Genomic DNA, 18,068 nt, shown 5'->3' on the forward strand with positions numbered 1-18,068 from the left:
TCCCCTCCCTCTTTATGGTGACTGCCGTCTTCCACCGTCGTTGCTCGAGCACAGAGAAGACCTGGCTCAAGGAGACTTTCCAAAATCTTATTTTCTGTTTTTTTGAACACACTGGTGTTGGGAGGAAAGATTATTTTAAAATAGTAAACACAGCTGGAATCATATGGAAGTTAGGAATTACAAATATCCTTCCTTTAGATTCTGAATTAACCTCAAGCAGAGACACTGACTTTGTCTGGCTGTGTGAGGAATAATACATTGAAAATCAGTGGGCTAAAATTGTTGTTTACATATTAACGAAAGAACCTGCAGAGAAGTGTTGAGCCAAAAATATGTTATTAAATTCAGACTCATTACAGTAAATGTGTGTTTACACTGTTCCAGGTGTGTGGAGGTAATAAATATTGTATCCTTAATTTAAAGTTGCATTCACGTTGTGTTTCTTTCTGGCAGAAAAGTGTACTATAACAGAATGTGATTCTGCATAACAGCTTTTAAAGATTATCCGCTTAAAGAAAACTCTGCTGAACATTATATTTTAAGTTTTTGCTGTACATTTATTGCTTTATTTTGGGTAGCTGATGGAAGATTCTTACATCATGAAATGAGGATAAATCACCACTTATTAGAACGATAACAGATTTAAAAGAGCAGGTTAAAAGTGGAGATGTTGACACTGTAGTTTGACATCATGTCATGGCGGTTGTTTCAGGGGTTCACTCAGGAAATATGACTGGAATGGAATATCAGGATGTGTTGTTTTTTAAGGTCCTGTATTTGTTGAAAGATTATTAATATATTGAAAAAAGTTCTGCAATATTGATGTAAATACATTTCCTTAATTATCTTTCTTTCTATACCACACACTGGGCCAACAGAGACATGTCTATTATTTCACAGCGACGCATCAATGAGAATATAAAAAGCTTTTTATGTAACATTTATGCTGAATATATTCAGTATCAAATTAAACGTTGTGTTCTTACTAATACATTTAACTAGCTAGTTAAGCTGTTTTTTCTCTACAAAAATAACTCACCAATTACGTTGTCTTCCCTTAGAGTCGTCCTCTGTGATGGTTTACATGGACACAACATCTAGCATGACAAGGACCAGCACCCGTCCCACCACAGTCTCCATGATATCGTCCACGGTGAGGACCACCTCCACCACCAGGATGCCAACCACAACAACTGCCGTCGCCCAGTGGCCCAAGGCTACCTCCACGGTGTCCCCACCGGCCCAGAGTGCGGTGGACCGCCTGCTACCGGACGATGACAAGAATCCACCCACGCCGTCCAACACTCCCAGCATCAGGGAGGATTTCTGCAACCCTTTGGTGATGATGGATATCTCCTGGCCGAAGACCAAGCAGGGCGTCGTGGCCAAGATGCCCTGCCCTCCTGTGACCATAGGTACGCCTTATCTCTATTTTTCAGTTTAAATACAACTTTTTACAATTGAAACTCGTATCAGGTAAGAAACAACATAAATACTTATTTATGTAATGAATTCGATTTAATCTTTGTATTATTTTAAAATACACCCAAATGCTTGAAATGACTCAGTTTCCAACAATTTGGCCTAAAAACTGTGAGCGATTTCTTCTGGGGACCTATTAAGAGGGCCGTGAAGAAAGTGGTAGCGTTTATATATTTGAGGAATTATATTTTCCGAGGAGAACAACTGACCTCAAAAGCTTATTGATCATTGAGTCACCTCGGCTACAGCTTCTCCGGATTTGTAAATTAGCCTCAAGGCAATATTTAAGGTAAATACATATATATCTTTTTTTTTAAATGTGTATGATTGTCACTTTCATGCTAATGCACTTGTATAAAATACGTATGTTTCCCCACAGTTTATTGACAGTTTAAAGCTGGAAGTAGCGTGTAATTATTCATATCTCAGGATGATGTTGTTGTAATTGTATATATTTATTTATATATTTTAAAACCAAATTCTTGTAAATTCAGGATGAATGTATGGAGAACAAAATGTTTGTTCTAGTTATGGGAGAAAAAATAGAGAAGATACAATTAAAAAGAAACTCTTATTCCAGTTCAAAGGCTTATTGCACTCTAAAAAAAGCATGTGTCAGACTTAATCTACAAATCAGTTAAGTAAAGTCTAGCTTCAGATTTGGATATATTGTCTTCTAAACAGCTAGTTTACTTTTTGTAAATTGTTAGGAACCTAAAAAATGGTTCGGTTGGAAAACTTCCAGAGCAACGCTGCCGTTCTTCAACGGTGAACTTTCTATAGACAAGGATTTCCGGGAAGTAAATCATAACTCCAATTTGCCTCAAAGCTGGTTTCTTCAAGAGACACGCGGAAGCACAGGCGTGTGCGCTTCATTACCAGGCCCAGTGAGAGCTCACTAACAGCGTTGCACGTCGAGATGAGAGGAAGACGAACCCTCTCCTCCTGGCGCAGTGTTCAAAGACCTTTGTGTGACTTTCCTTTTTCTACTGTTTGAAAGTTCCTGGAGCATCCTTTTCCTCTCTGTATCTGAAAGATTGAAGGTCCCTATCGTAATCAAACACCAAGGTGGACTGCTGACGGAAATCATGTGTCAATCAAAAAATGTTATACTTCAGGATACTGTCTGGACGTATAACACTTTACACTTAAATAAAAGAAACAGCATGTTTGCTTCAACATAGTTTTAGTGAGTATTTAGTTTATTATTTGAAGAAAAAAAAGAAAGAAATGGAATCACCAGCTAATGTGACACAACAGAAGGCTCAGACCTGCAGAAGGTCAGTGCACAGCAAGTGTCATTAGGAGCATGGAAGAGGAAGAATTGGGGGGCAGGAGAAGGAAATTGAAAAGACACCGTGGTGAGGGTGTGCTGTGAGCCAGGAAGGAGGGATGCAGAGGTAAAGGAAGAAGCCAGCGACAAGTTCAACATTCCCGGTAGAAATATTAATTATGTATAGGGTTGGCTAGCAGAATTTGGCACCAAAATGCCTCAGTGGAACTGACTAGTGATGGGTTGATGAGGCCGTGTTTAATGATACAGTGTCTTTTTTCCAAGGCCACCACATGGTGCTCTCCAGTTCATAATATCCGGCTCTGATCTACTTATTTATTGAAACCTGGCATTCATTTCCCTGAGGGTGCCATCTAGTGGTCTTTCTAACTGTATCATGATACAGCATCAGCTGTGAGGTCTCATCAACCACTATCACTAGTACCAAAACTTTCTTTGTCTTTCTGTGCCAAGTTTCGAAAGTTGATAATGTGTGGATTTATTTGAAGAAAAACAGATAAGAGGCAAAGGGAGTGGACATCAGATGCATTTGTTAGATGTTAGAAAGGTTTTTTTTTGCACTTGGATTTATTAATTTATTTTTTATACTTCTCTCATTTTATTTCCGTTACAATTTGTCTTGGTACAATTGGGTACAGAAAAAAAGTATTATTTAGAAACCGGAATCAAAGTGAAGGGACAAATTTCGATCAATACCTAGCCCTTGTGCTTTCAAGCGATTTAAACTGGGATTAATAGTGAATATGAATTTATCTTTGTTATTGTATTTTAAGAAGGAAAATTCAATACTAAAACGTCATTGTGGTGATGTATCTATAAAAGGGATATTATGTTAGGTGAAAATAAAGACCAATGAAAAGAATATCTTGCAGTCGTCTAACTACGCCCCCCAACAGCTTTCTTACCTGCATATTATATAAAACATTCATGCATTTATATATATAGTGCAGCACAGTATACACACACACACTCTCATTGGTGCCAATGCTACTTAAATACAGCACTTCTTATGATTACAGTTGCACACTGTCAGCTCTCTTCCATGGGGAACATAATTCCCTGATGGCATTAATGTAATATTTCTTCAGGGTAAATCATAGCACAAGGAACACACCGATGTGTTCACTTGACTTGTCTTTCAAACGGCCACGCTCTCTTTCCACTATCCGTGGATCCGTCCGATCCATCCATGCTCCAGTTTCCGACTCAGAGGACAGAACATCTCTTCACCTCTTAGTTTATTCACGACCTTCACTTCGCCACATGTTAAATATGTATGCAGGGCCTGTGTGCGTCTTTAAAAAGTCTTTCAAGGCATTACATTTATGAATAAAAAAAAAGGTCTTCATTTGTTTTAAACCGACAAAATTCAGATTCTTAGTCTTACAATGTGATTAATAAGATTTAGGTTAAGTTAGTTAGCCTATCCCTGCTTATCCCAGCTTGCTCGGGCAAGAGACGGTGGACATTCTAAAAAGTTTGCCAGTCTTTCCTTCTTCATGGTACCAGGCAACGTGTACAAAGACACATTGTATAATGGTCAAGAAATATTTCTAAATCAGTACTTTCGGGGTCAAAATAAGTTATTCAGTCGACTAAAAAGTATTTAATAAAATAAATGTTGATTTTATGTTAAGGTAAACATTTGGGTAAAAATGTACCTAAACCCATGTAAGGTTCTTGGGTATTAAAAAGGCCCTTAAAAGTCTTTAACCTGCGTTAACCCTTCTTTCATCTCAGGATCAATGTGACCCAAGTTGAACAACTCCCCTGGCTTCCAGAAATACATATGCAGTGATGGAGGTTGTTCGACTTGACCCAGAAACAACACATAGGGTTACCAGAGACACTTTTGTTTTCAGGTCACCTTAACAAGAGTTAAGCTGTATGAACCCTGTGGGATTTTTGAAAACTGGTACTGATACATTTATTTCGAGTTTAATTATTCAGCTTTGGTTAATTTTGACTTCAATTTCTTGCAAATAATTCTTTTTTGGGATAATTTCCTATCCAAAAGAACTCTTGCTAACAATTGAAAACGATTCTGATGTTCACTTGCCTTTGTCACTTTATTTTCAGAAAACTATGAATGGCTATGAATGTTTGTTCAAAACTTTTCTTAACAGAAATGCAAATTCATGTTTCAAATACTTGTTATCACAAAAAGGACCAATGTTATACCCGGCCCTACCTGTAAGTAAAAATGGGTGAAATAATATTGTGCAATTGTTGTAATACATGATTCATCGAACAATGTTTTAATTAAAAAATGTTTTGCTCCAGCAATTAACTTTGAGTGCATAACACCAGTGCTTTTCAATAACTCTTTCAATGAATCTTTCTCTTCAGGTGTGGCTTCGTACACGTGCGTCGGTCCGGACGGCTTCTGGGACCCTCAGGGACCGGATTTTAGCAACTGTACCTCACCATGGGTCAACCTTATCAGCCAAAAGGTAACTCTCTCATTGTTGCTCAGTGTTCAGTTCAGGTTTTACCTTATTAGTAGACCATTTAAAACTCTTGACCGCATAAAGAAGAAATCATTGAGAACTGCTCTGCAGGAATCGTTTTGCCGCAAAGAAGCAACAACACTTGAATGAGTTACAGAGTAAGTGAAAGTTAATTGCAATGTATGTGAATGTGTATTAAATATTACACATTCATCATAAAATATCAAGTGAATTTTCAATTTAGGTTTAATATTACATCAACTTCATTGTTGTTAGTTGCAAGTGTGTATTTTTGTTGAATCAATCACAGTCTTTGATTTATAGAGATCCAGATTAGATCGTAAATATACTTCCCTTATTGAAATATAGGAGTAAATAAATCTTAACTGGTGGAAGTCTTCATTGCGGGACAAAGCTATGAATCGTTTGATGTATTTTACGTACACAAAAATGAGACCAGAGGTATCCCTGGAGAAAAGTAAAAGGAAATAAATGCTCTGGTTGAATTTTAACAAGGTCGTGCAATGCAAATACAATGATATCAGAATATTAGGGACAAGTAGGTGACTTATAAATTACACTATTTCTGTACTTCCCAGCTGATGATTCAGGATCCGAGCAGCTGCACATAGTTGCTCTGTTGGTTTGGGAATTCTATTCAGCATCAAAACACTCTACCGTCGCACAGTCAATTAGCACCAGTGTGTCCTTATAGCCTCTTCCAGAAATATCCAACGTATCCTGAGGATTCTCTAAGGGGTGTTTGAGGAATTTAGTTTGTTTTTCCTTTTTTTTTTTTAACATCGATTGGCTAGGTTCATCGATGAAGGGTTGCTTTCATCGAACATGTGTATCGGATTTTAGCGAAGAGCCACAGGGTAATGAGGTGTTGACGGTAATCCACGCGGCTTCCCTGTCCTACAATAGTTCAATGTGTTCAAGCACAAACCTTCAGTATCTGCTGCTCTGCAGGCCAGTGATTATGCAAAGCATGGAATAAAAGCTGTCACAATTTAAATCCTCATTAGAATCAGATCAGAAGGCTTGTGAAGAGAGGATCCGGGTTTCAGGATATGAATCTCGGGCAGTGTTGGAAATGTTCTCTCCTTAAAGTCTCAGCAGCCAGAGGCGTGCATGTTCCAACACGTCTGATCCACTCGTATGCACACGGAGTGGCCCATTAAACAAAACGCAGTTTGTAGACATGGAAGGAAATGGCCGTCGGGGGACTGAGGAGAGGAATGATCAGGAGCAGTTATGACTGCACTGCACCATCAGAGCAATCAACTCTGGAAAACTGGCTTCTGTTGGGAGAGCTCCCTGAACTTTCTGCTCCTCTAGGATTAACATGCGTGAGCTGATCAGACCCAGAAAGTTTAAATCATTCCTTTAATAATTTTAACGTCACTGGTTGGAATTTAGTTCCTACGAAAAGTGGCTTCCATGTATACAATCCAGTGGGAATTCATTCTGACAATATGTACCGATTTTATTAGCTGAATCTATTATGATTTGAGTTTTGCTAAATGTTACATTTCTTGCAGAAACACACATTTTTTTAATCCATCAATTTTCTTGGTAGGACGACACATGCAGCAGTGAAGAAATGCAAAATCAATTTCTGTAAATCTTGGTCAAATCCAGTCAAGCATCTCAGTGAAGCTCTAATGTTGGTCTTTGGTTCCAATACCATTTTTTTTCCTTATCTCTTACCCCAGATGTCCATAACTGATATTATTTATTCTAGCAGCAGCTTCCCTCCCTTTATTTGTAGCTGCATGTTTATGGTTGTTTCACAGCTGGTCCCTTTTTTTAACTAATATAATGCAGCAAGATATGCAAATGTCGAAGTCATATATTCTTACACAAGGATTCATCGTTATTTTTTGTGTCTCAACACATGTAAATTCATGATAAAACGCTCATGTGTTCTTAGCCATGTGTTTCTATTAGTTTGTCTCTTTCAAAATAAAAGTGCAGAAACCTTTATTGTAGCAATACCATTGCGTAATAACTGTTTGTGTTACAGAATTGCTGGCGTTCAGAGATTATGTTATAAAGATTTAAGATGTTTAACACATTTTTCTAGAATATTTATGTTCTCCCAGTGCATAGGTTTACTGTACTTCAGGGTGTCAACGGCTTCTTACCCTAGGAAGCTGGGATAGGCTCCAGCCGACCTGAATCTGGCAATAAGTTGTAGAAAATGCTGTGTAAAAGATTTAAAACTCTTAGACAGCATATCAAGGGCATTACAGCCATACAGAAAAATGTCAACAATTTCCCATGCAGCTTAACTAATTATGAATATTGAAAGTAAATAAATGGGAGGAAATACACTTAAATAGTTTAAGTTACTTAATATATTCTGAAGAATCGGGCATTTGTAAAGGGGTCAGGCGAAGTTTGGGGGAAGGTTTTATTAAACCCTGTGCACATATCCACCAATAGTCACGGCAATTATACTGACCATGCTGATTCTGTTTTCTTTTTTTTTTCAAAGCTTAGACTTGCCACTGTTCAAATGGATCTTTAATCCGCCCATGATTATATTTTCTTCTTCAAATATCCTTAGCCGTAGACCACTACATCTTGGTGAATTAGATATATTGTTTTTTTCTGCTTCAATTTCAACAACAAGACAATGGTTTATGTTGTCAATATCTACGTGGGCACATCATTTACATATTTCCGGCTATTTATTTCAAAATTCAAGCTCACTACACAAACAACCAAGCAATATCGGAGGAGAGTTCTGACAAGTAAATGATGTAACAATGTACCGTATAACTCTGGTGGCAGCAAACAGATGGTAAACAGCAAATTGTGGCACTGAAGTCAACAGTGAAGCCTAAGATATGCAGATGTATTGAGTTATTTACTCTGCGTCCTCAACTCTCCTCATTAGAGGACAAGAGCAGAGAAGGAAAACATGCTCTGAAGAGACGCACTCAGCCTTATCCACTTGTGTTGGGACCAATTTAAACAGCATAATTGGCCTGGCTAATAAACTTGCAGACTCACAAAATCAGCATTTACCTGTTTTAGTTGCTGTTGTATCCCGTACATGCTTGCTCCTTACTGATGAACTTTCAACTTCAGCGCCAGACGATCATCCATTCACTCTTTACTTTTAGTTTTGAAAGTTTTGCGACACAAGTAATCCCTCTGGCAAACTGTTTGTTTTGATTATTTGCGATCCGTGGCCTTCGGTAAACAACTAATTTTGACGTAAAGGTCCCCATTTTTGACAACACAACAATCGACTGCACGTAAACAAGCCTTTTCACACTAGACAATTGCTTCAGTATAATCCAAGATGAGATAACCATCTGGTGTCAAATTTGAGGTTGTGTTTTGATTGCTGGAAAGAAAAAATGAAGGCTGTATCATGATACAGTTTAAAGACCACTAGATGGCACCCTGAGTGAAAATGATGCCAGGTTTCATTGAATTATTAGATCAGAGCCAAAGATTCTAAAGTAGAGAGGGACATCTAGTGGACTTTTAAAATTAAGACACTGTCATGATACAACCAATACATGAGGCCTTATCAACCCACAACTACTGCAAGGCAGTAAACTGGTTTAAGCTGGTAAACCAGGCACGATGTCGACAAGTAAGTCAGGTCGTGATTGGAACAGTTGAGTATGAAAGAAATGAATGAATTGATTTACCAGCACACAGGTGTGGCCAACAGGTGAGTGAAGGGGAGTTGAAACCCAGCTGGGTCTTGAATGAAGCGACTCAATCTGTAACATCTAGTTCAAATCAAACTTGCAATTTTAGAAAAGCAAGGAGACTGTTTGCTAAATAAGTTAATTCCATCTGCAAAATCAATACAGAACGCTCTAAATTTGGATAAAATATGTTGGGTTGATGAGGCCTCATGAGGCCATTGATGCTGTATCATGATACAGTTTGAAAGACCAATAGAACACACCCTCAGTGAAATTGAATTAGTAGATCAGAGTCAAATATTGTAAAGAAGAGAGTGACATCTAGTGGCCTTTTAAAATACACTGTATCATAATACAGCTGATGCAGTATCATCAACCCATCAATAGATCTCACTCATAATTCAATATAAGTTAAGTTATCAGTTGCCGATTTTATACTGCTTCAATATTTGTGAGTCAGTCTGGAGTCTCAGTAATCTCTAATATCATTGATGAGAAGGTCCAGGTTGACGCTTCAGACATCCTTATTGTACTTGTTTACTGAGAAGTCAAGTTACCTCCAGACACGGATAATACAGTGCTCACAAAAGAATTGATGAGTTCCGGGTCAATTTGTTGTGTGCGAAGGACGGAAGGGAAGACAAATGTTAGACTCCAGAGGTGAAGCACTACTGCGGTGTAAATTCCTTATTTGTGGAAGCTCCTCTGTTCAAAGAAATGTCCTGCAAACAATGTTGCGCACACAGATTGTTTGCACACAAACAGCCAAGAGGGGGAAATACCATGGATAATATGAAAATAATCCAGCATCTCTCTTGTTTGTGTGTTCTATATGTCAACCCAGGCTCCACCGCCTGCATACCCCCCCCCCCTTTTCATAAAGTCTCTAAGGCTATCTTGGGAAATTTCCCTTAATAGCAGATTTCATAATTGCTTCCGCATCCAATATTAGTCCCAGTGTACGCTCAGCTGAGTACCTTCGCACCATATTAATTGTGTGCAATGCGGCAGCTATTCTGGGTAACGCAAAGGCTAAATAGCTTTCATTTGTGGGGCTAAACATTCCTATACTGCAATTTGTTTATGTTTCTCTGTGCTCACATTAGGAATTCAAAGGCGCTGGCAACCACTGCACTATTAACAGTTATTTTCTGCTGATTTTAGCACAAGCCTGGCTGCAAAAGGCGTAAACACCATCAGAGAATCTTTCTTTCACTCATTTTTGACCTTTTTATTTTTTGTACAGATAAAAGTTGGAGAGACGGCGGCGGTCATCGCCCGGGAACTGGCCGAGCAAACCAAGAGCAACTTGCAAGCCGGGGATATCACTTACACGGTGAAGGCTATGGTTCAACTGGTGGATCTTCTCGACGTGCAGCTACGAAATCTCACTCCAGGCGGAAAAGACAGTGCAGCGAGGAGCCTGAACAAGGTAGAGAATCACTTTGCTTGTCTGACTGTCATTTATTTTTTGCCACTCTCAGGTTTGCCAACCTGCTGCCTTTCTAGTTCACCTATTGAAGACCTCTGTCTGGCCTTCTACCAATCTCTGTTTATTGTATCCATCCCCTGCAGCCAAAATTCACCTGAACCCATCTGACCTCATGAATCATGTAAATCTTTATTACATTTCATAATTGGTGTTGCATTTAGGTTCAAACCTGAACTCATGACAAATATAGTATTAATTAAGAGATCCAGTTTTAATTATTGTTAATATCAATGATATTTTTATTCTGATAGACCAGATGATGGGTTCATATTTATTAGCTCGGTTGAACATGTTTTTGCATCATGGAATTCAAATGGTATTTTACAAAATGTAAGTTGTGGGCCTGCAGACCATTCCAGCATAAATAGACCACAAGTATGGCTATTTAGATGTTATACAAAACTCTAATACATAGTTGAGGGCATCAGACTTTCATAGCTTCACACTGCTGGCACTGCCTTCAGTTTAATATATTTCCGGTTTTGAAATACTCACTTGATATCAAAAGAGTATGTGATTTGCTAATAAAGACCATTCAAACAGTCAAAAGAAGAAGCAACAGGAGAGGACTATATGGAACATACATTAACCTGTCAAGGACTGCAGACAGCTTCCATCTCCACCAGAAACGGAGTTTGCTTTTTATATATCTTTTCACGAGATATTTACGATGCATGAAATGTGTTGAGAATCGCTCTTCCTTCAGAGATGCACACACTTGACATCCTAAACTTTCATGACAAGTCAGAGACGATGATGAGTCCTACTGTGAGTTTGATTGTTATTTTGGCAGAGAAGATGTTTATTTCGTCTTCTTATTTACTTTGTCATATTCTCTATTTGCTAATGATGTGACAGATGACAGCTGTATGCTAATGAACTCCGAAGAGATGAGTATCTGACAGTTTTAATGTCAAGCATTTGTTACCAAAATAGATTTATACAACAGTTTTCTACATGTAAATCATTTCAATGGACATATATTAATAGTGAAATAAAAACCTTGTGCAGCATGTAGATTATAAAACTTACATTTGTTTAATGAAAACAGATAAACAGTGGTATGAAAAAGACTTTATCATGGTTAAGGAAGAAAAAACAAATCCTACGCCGTCCTGTGTGATCATGAACCTGAAACATGGTTTGGATCCCCGTTTACCTCTATTCATTTATTTCTAGTAAATACAATCCATCCATATAAAATCCTTCATTCTCCAATGAAACGGTGCTGAAAACTTTACCCCTTTGACGTCACACATAATGACAGCCTTTTCTAACAGAACAGAGGAATCGGCTGAAAAATATTTCTATAAAAATCCCACAAATAGAAATAAAGGTTGGAAATAAAACACTGTTACCTCTGTAAAGTCATTTGATTCTGTGGCACCCACAAAAACAAAGATGAATAAAGTCGATGTAACTCCCATTTCCTTATAAAGGACCCGCATCTGTTGCCATAGCACGCTGCATCTTGAAATTGTAAAGCTAGTCAGTACTCATTTCTATAACCCCCTCATAGACAGACTGAAGCTCGAGTGAGTCGGGAGAATAATTTCAAACTTGTGGAAAAGGCTCATATTAGATAACTGCATTTCTATTTGGGATAATTGTGAAGGAGTGCTCTTATCTGAACTTCCTGCCAGTTAAACTTCAAATCGCTGTAGATCAAACAGCCGAGAATCTGACAGCTTCTGCACAGAAATGACAATACAAGCAAAAGCAACTTTGTCCAAATGGATTTTTAGAAAGGAGTGTTGTCATAAAAGAATAAGCAGATTAAAGAAAGCAAATATTATTCCCCCTGCCAAAAGTTGATAATGATAATGGCGTGTCTATATGATGGTGTGTGTATGTGTGTGTGTCTGGATGTGAAAGTTATTTGATTGCAGCCTAGATCTGGCAAAACCTACAGCAGGGTATTATCCTGGCAATTATTCTAAATATATCATTCCAAAACAGGAAACAAAAGCGTAACCAAACACTAATTATGAGTGAAAAACCTAGCGTGAGTCCTAGACAGCGAGACACTGACACAAATTTATTTTCAACAAATTTGAGTCCCCTGCATCTGCCTTCATATCCTATGTGACTTCCCACTATTAATACTCCCAAAGTCAGCAAATAGGTTTTCTTTTACTACTGATCATTGAGTTTATGACCTGGATATATTTATTTTCATATATGTGTACAAGGACTCAATACTCTCTTAAGTCAGAGTTCAGTTCACGTATGTTCTTAAACCAACAAAACTCTGAACATTTTTAAATGTTTTTCCTGTGTTTTTGATCATTAAACACGATCCAACACTATTCCGCTTTGATCCTAGTTAATCATTTGAGAGTGAAATTCAAACACACCGAGGACTCCACACAAGTATATTTCCTCGATGTTACAGAATTCTGAGCACTGATTTGTAAAGAGCCAGACTAAAATAGCAGGCAAAATACAACAATGTCATCTCCCACAATGGAAACAGAAAAATGCTATTAGTTTGTTTAGGCGGCTGGGCCTGTTTTTTTTTTTTACCCATAAGAGTCCCCTGATAGCTGCTGCAGACGCAGATGTTCCCATTGAGATTTTAGTGGCACTTGCAGTGGAGAGTGAGGTGGTAACGATGGCCAAAAGGCCTCCTAAGACAGTGATGAACAGTTTGCACTGCAGAGTAGCAGAAGGGTTTATGATGCTTCTTGGGGGGGAAAAAAAGGGAAAATGGTTTGTCATAAAATAGCACATTAACTCACAGACCAGTGATGTGGTCAGTTTAAGTGCTGCCACACTTTCCTTTGGAGAGACTAGAGCTACGTCCACCTGTTTTAAGAATGGATGTGTCAGAACCACTGTCCCAAAAAAAAAGGGTCTATCAGTAAAAGAAAAAGGACACGGCACCAAAAGGTGTGTAACTAGCTTTATAGCTACTCAGTGTGCACTAGCCCTTCGCTATAATCACAATGAAATTGAGCCCCTGGGAGTGCGAGGGAGCTCGATTTGAATAAGAGCGTTGTGGGAAGGTTGGCCGGAGCAATGTCATTCTTGGAGGAAATTGAAACAAGTCACACAGTAGTGTTCACTTAATATTGCCATTGATCGCTGGCAGGTGTTGCCGTAGCAGGTGTGCCAATGGGGTATGAGGGCAGTGGGACTACTCAAGGTGACCGACCAGGCTTCTATGAACACTTCTTTGAAATGCAGTTATTGTTGTGAACGCTGATAGAAAAAATATTTCCCATTTCTAGGATTCTACCTATAGTTACACTGAGATTAACTAATTTATTATTTGAATATTAATTGTTTAATTAGTTAATAAACAAAATAAAGCCTGAATCGGAACGAACATCATTGTGTTTAATTGCTCTTTACCACTTCATATTCATCAGTACATGTAAAAGTAGTCAAATACAAAATAAAACAAAAGCAGAATGTCTATTAGATATATAAAAATAATCATTGATTAGTTACTTATTCAGTATCAACTGATGCAAATAATATAACCCTCAGAACTCAGATTTATAACTACCGATCCACCAGACAAATCAACGGTGAAGAGTAAAAGGAAATATGGAAATATCCCTAAATGGCCTTGTTATGGAGGTGGAGCAGCCTTGGCAGCTCAGTAGCCATGCCTTTGGGTCTCTGACGATTTATACGTTAATGGGTTCGGCTCACTTACAAATCTCTTATGTGAAATTATTGGATAATAAAGATGATCCTGATTCCTGAAAATATTTAAGCTCCTTCAGCTCTCTTTTTACCACAAGTTTGTTCTATTTTGTTCTCAATAGTAATATATATTTATCTTATATTTCAAATGTATGATCCTGTTTCTTTCTTTTGATAACCAAGGCATGCAGTGTGCCAGCAGAAATCTTATTTTCCCAATCATACATCTAACTGGCACCAAGATAGTTTAGGACCACTTCCAGAATGATGCACTGTGATGTATGAATTTGATATTTGCTGCTAATCTGCCTCGATTTCACTATATACTGTTACAATTACAGTGTAATTTGTTGAGTTGGAGGTTCATTGCCACTTAACTAGTTCAACAGCTGTGTACAGTGGTTTGCATGTTAACACTCACCAGAGGAAAAATTCCCTACTAACATAATTTGTATTTACAAAATCAACACCATGTATTTTGTTTCTGGGTCAAGCTGAACAGCCTCCAACACTGCAAATATCTTTCTGGAAGCCATTGAGGTCGTTCACCTTGACCCTGAGACAACACAAGGAATACCCCAAACACATTTGTTTTGGGGCCTTTGGGTCACATGACTACTTTTGTTTTGTGTTTTATTCACTGTTGCCATGTCTTTGTCTTTCAGCTGCAGAAACGAGAGCGTTCCTGTCGATTCTATGTTCAGGTATGTGTCTTCTTTTTGACATTACACTACAGGTGTATTAATGTCCAAATGAAACTTGCACAAGACACAACAACAGTACCACTTATAAAGGTTAAAAAATAAAGGACATAAATAAGTCTCAGAGATGTTGGAAAAGACTTGCTGGATCCATATGTGTAATATATATATACATATATATACTGTATAAATGTATATATATATTTTAAGTCAGTTTTTACTACTGTTTTTAAATTACATACATCATTACTTGACAAATTATCTACATAGATCTATCAGACAACTCTTGGAAATAAACTGCCGACATACTGTAGGATCTACATAAAGAAAGCAGGCCTTCAATAATAGACCGTAGGCGCATATATTTATTTTTATTTTATCTAATACATATACAACATCTAGTGCCATGTTGTGATCATGCATAATAATTGTTTTGAAAACCAACACCTGCTTTTATTACTACATGATGATCCAAAGTTTGTGCGTGATGCAATGGTTACAATGTTGTAATAACCTATATTATAAGTAATATAATAATCAAGAAAAAGGTCATGTCTAACATCAATAGATACTGTTACATTTTATATTTAATTATTTATTCAGATTTTATCTTCAAGTAAGTTGGAAATGGACACTTTATGTTTTTGTTATTTCTACTTGGCTCCAATATAAAAAATAAAAATGCAGGCATAATTAAAAACTTGGGTTCATATGAGTTAATTCTGGTGCTATAAATCACTAATAGTGTAATGCCTTGCTCAAAGAGCACCGTCACATAATGTGTGACAAATCCTACCTGCGAGCATTTTTCCTCTCTTTTTGAAAACACAAAGACTTTTAACAGCTGCAATAAAATCAGTGCAAAATAAGACTCTGAAACAAACTCGCTCCTCAGCAAATGCCAAAGGGCCCAAAGAGGCCTCATTATTTGAATAACCTGAATTTTGCTACTTTGTCAGCTAAAGCTTTGGTTGCTCATGATTCTCTCGGATGCATTATACATGGCTGAACCAATTTGGAGAGACATTGTTCGATGATCTTCCTTAATACAGATTTGTTTTTCTATCCCTTGGGTGACATCACAGCTGCCGCCAGGGCGAGTGTTACCTCGACTAAAGTATCACCGTTTCAGATGATTCGCTTTCCCCAAACAGATGGTTTCCAGAGCAATTCACGTGTGGGCCAGATGTTGTTAAACTCCGTGTGCTCTGTTGAAGCGGTACAAAGTAAATTTTTACATATCCTCGACCCATTTGCGTTTCCCTTTTTGTCAGACGGTCATGTCACCGTAGATTGGTTCTGGAGGTAATCTATGCTAACACACAGATGTTCACACTCGCAGGCGTCCATTAAGTTTCATATAATCATAACCTTTTTTTTATATGTCGCAACAAACGGTAACAAACAAAATGGCGACCTTGAAAACAATCATCTGATCAGTATAATCTTCAGATGTGTAATGACTGGGGTGGTATGGACAATCCAAAATCTACCAGCTTCGCATTCCCTCCCTTCCCTCTGGTTGATACACATGAGCTGCACTCACCGGAAAAGTCGGAATAATGGAGCAGCATCTGTGTCCTGAAGTAAACACTGGCATCGACTGCACACGTTACAGAGCTTCCAGGGAACCCCCATTGATTAGGAAAATTGCTCAATGTTTTCTGCAATAAGCTGTGGTGGTTGACATAAATGGGATTAGAAAAGAGGGACAATGAGAGGCACACCTGCCTCTGTGCTGGGACCCGGAGAGTAGAAGTGGAAATGAGGCACACCGCGGTGAAACAGAAGTGCACTACAAGGCTATATGAACTGAAGTGCAAACATGTCGGTATAACGGCAGCATATTATTGTGATGGATGAAGTAAGTATGTTAGTTTTTGTGTCCACATCAGGCCTCACCAAGAGAGAGACTAAAGACCACCAACAAACATATCCCTGTGTTTAGAATCTATGATGTACTGTGTTAAGGAGGTGAGGTGTTAAGTGTTCTCTTCCACTGTCTCCCATCACTTACTATTAAAAAAAAAAAAAAAACCTAATAGAAGCACTTAACACTCTACGCCAGGGGTGTCAAACTCATCTGGCCGGAGGCACCAGAGGTACAATCTTGTCCAGACTCGACTGGAGGCTGGTGATGTTTCTGCTTTTGATTTCAATTTGTTGCTTGACATTTGGTGGATCTCGGTGTGGTTTGTCTGTGAGCCTTTTTTTCTTTGTTGTAATTCATTTTCTCTTTAGAATATTTTCCATATTTACTATATAACCAAAGCTATAGAACCGATAACTTTAGACCACCTGACTTTATGGACAAAATGTCCAATGTTTAACCTGGACATGAATTTGATAGCTGCTGAATATCATCTGAATATTTTGTCAGAGTAAAGAATCACTGTACCGTCATTTAGAGATGGACTGATGAAGCATTGTTTAGCAGCACAGATCCCACTAGATGGCGCTCTCTCCTTAATAAGGTTTTGTTTTAAACGGCTATTCTATCTAAACCTAAAACTATTTTTAAACCGGGGGCGCCACCTACTGAGCTTTAAAAAAAAAAAACAGGACACTGCATCATGAAGCTTCATCAGCACACCACTACTGTAATAAGGATTTATAAAATATCTGTATTCAAAGTCCATTTCACAAATGTTGGAACACACCTTCCTGAAAGGAGAGAGAAAAATGGGAGGGGAAGAAAAGAAAGATGTAAAAGAAGATATAACAGTGTAGAGCAGGGGCAGCTGCAGAGAAAATCCTAGATCTGGAAGAACTATCGAGGCAAGGTTTTGTATATTCTGGATGCAGCAGCATGCTCCGGAGGTGATGTGAATAAAGGACAAAGGCTCCAGGGAAGAGAGTAAGTTTCAGTGAGAGACACAGAAAAAAAAGATTGGTGTGTAAAGAACTCCTCCAGCATCATTAAAGAAAATGAAGTGAGTAATTACCCCTTTTCTTTTTCAATTTCTTTAACATTCTAAATGTGTATTTGTGTTTGGCACACGTCTCTAATTAAACAGCTTTACCTTCTAAAAGTATGTTAACATTGTTTCAATCCGTAGCTACGATTCCTCAACAGTGATTGGTCAAAACTGTTGGACTATTTTTGGGAGCTGTTTGTAAAGAACTACTATGTGTCGCTGCCAGTTCAGTCACAGCGAGCCTGATTCAACTTTGATACGGCAACAAAGCTTTTAATGATCATCTCCTGATGTTCTGCATTTCCCCTGCAGTAATACTGCTTTGTTGTGCCCTTTTGATTTGGAACAAACAGGAGGAAAAAGCGGCTCACAGCCGCCATGCCTCGTAGATGCA

The 18,068-nt window shown here is 38.2% G+C and overlaps 1 protein-coding gene across 1 annotated transcript in view; it reads left to right on the plus strand.

Annotated features, from left to right (window-relative positions):
• Positions 1-18,068, plus strand: part of LOC148082303 (adhesion G protein-coupled receptor L3) — a 222,398-nt gene that overhangs the window by 133,185 nt on the left and 71,145 nt on the right. The window contains exons 8-11 of the mRNA XM_087789467.1: positions 1,062-1,415; positions 5,126-5,229; positions 10,153-10,338; positions 14,721-14,759. Coding sequence (XP_087645593.1) covers positions 1,062-1,415; positions 5,126-5,229; positions 10,153-10,338; positions 14,721-14,759 — 683 coding nt within the window. The remainder of the gene's footprint in view (positions 1-1,061; positions 1,416-5,125; positions 5,230-10,152; positions 10,339-14,720; positions 14,760-18,068) is intronic.

Source organism: Callionymus lyra, chromosome 4 (assembly GCF_982586985.1).
Source record: "Callionymus lyra chromosome 4, fCalLyr1.hap1.1, whole genome shotgun sequence".
Taxonomy (NCBI): domain Eukaryota; kingdom Metazoa; phylum Chordata; class Actinopteri; order Syngnathiformes; family Callionymidae; genus Callionymus; species Callionymus lyra.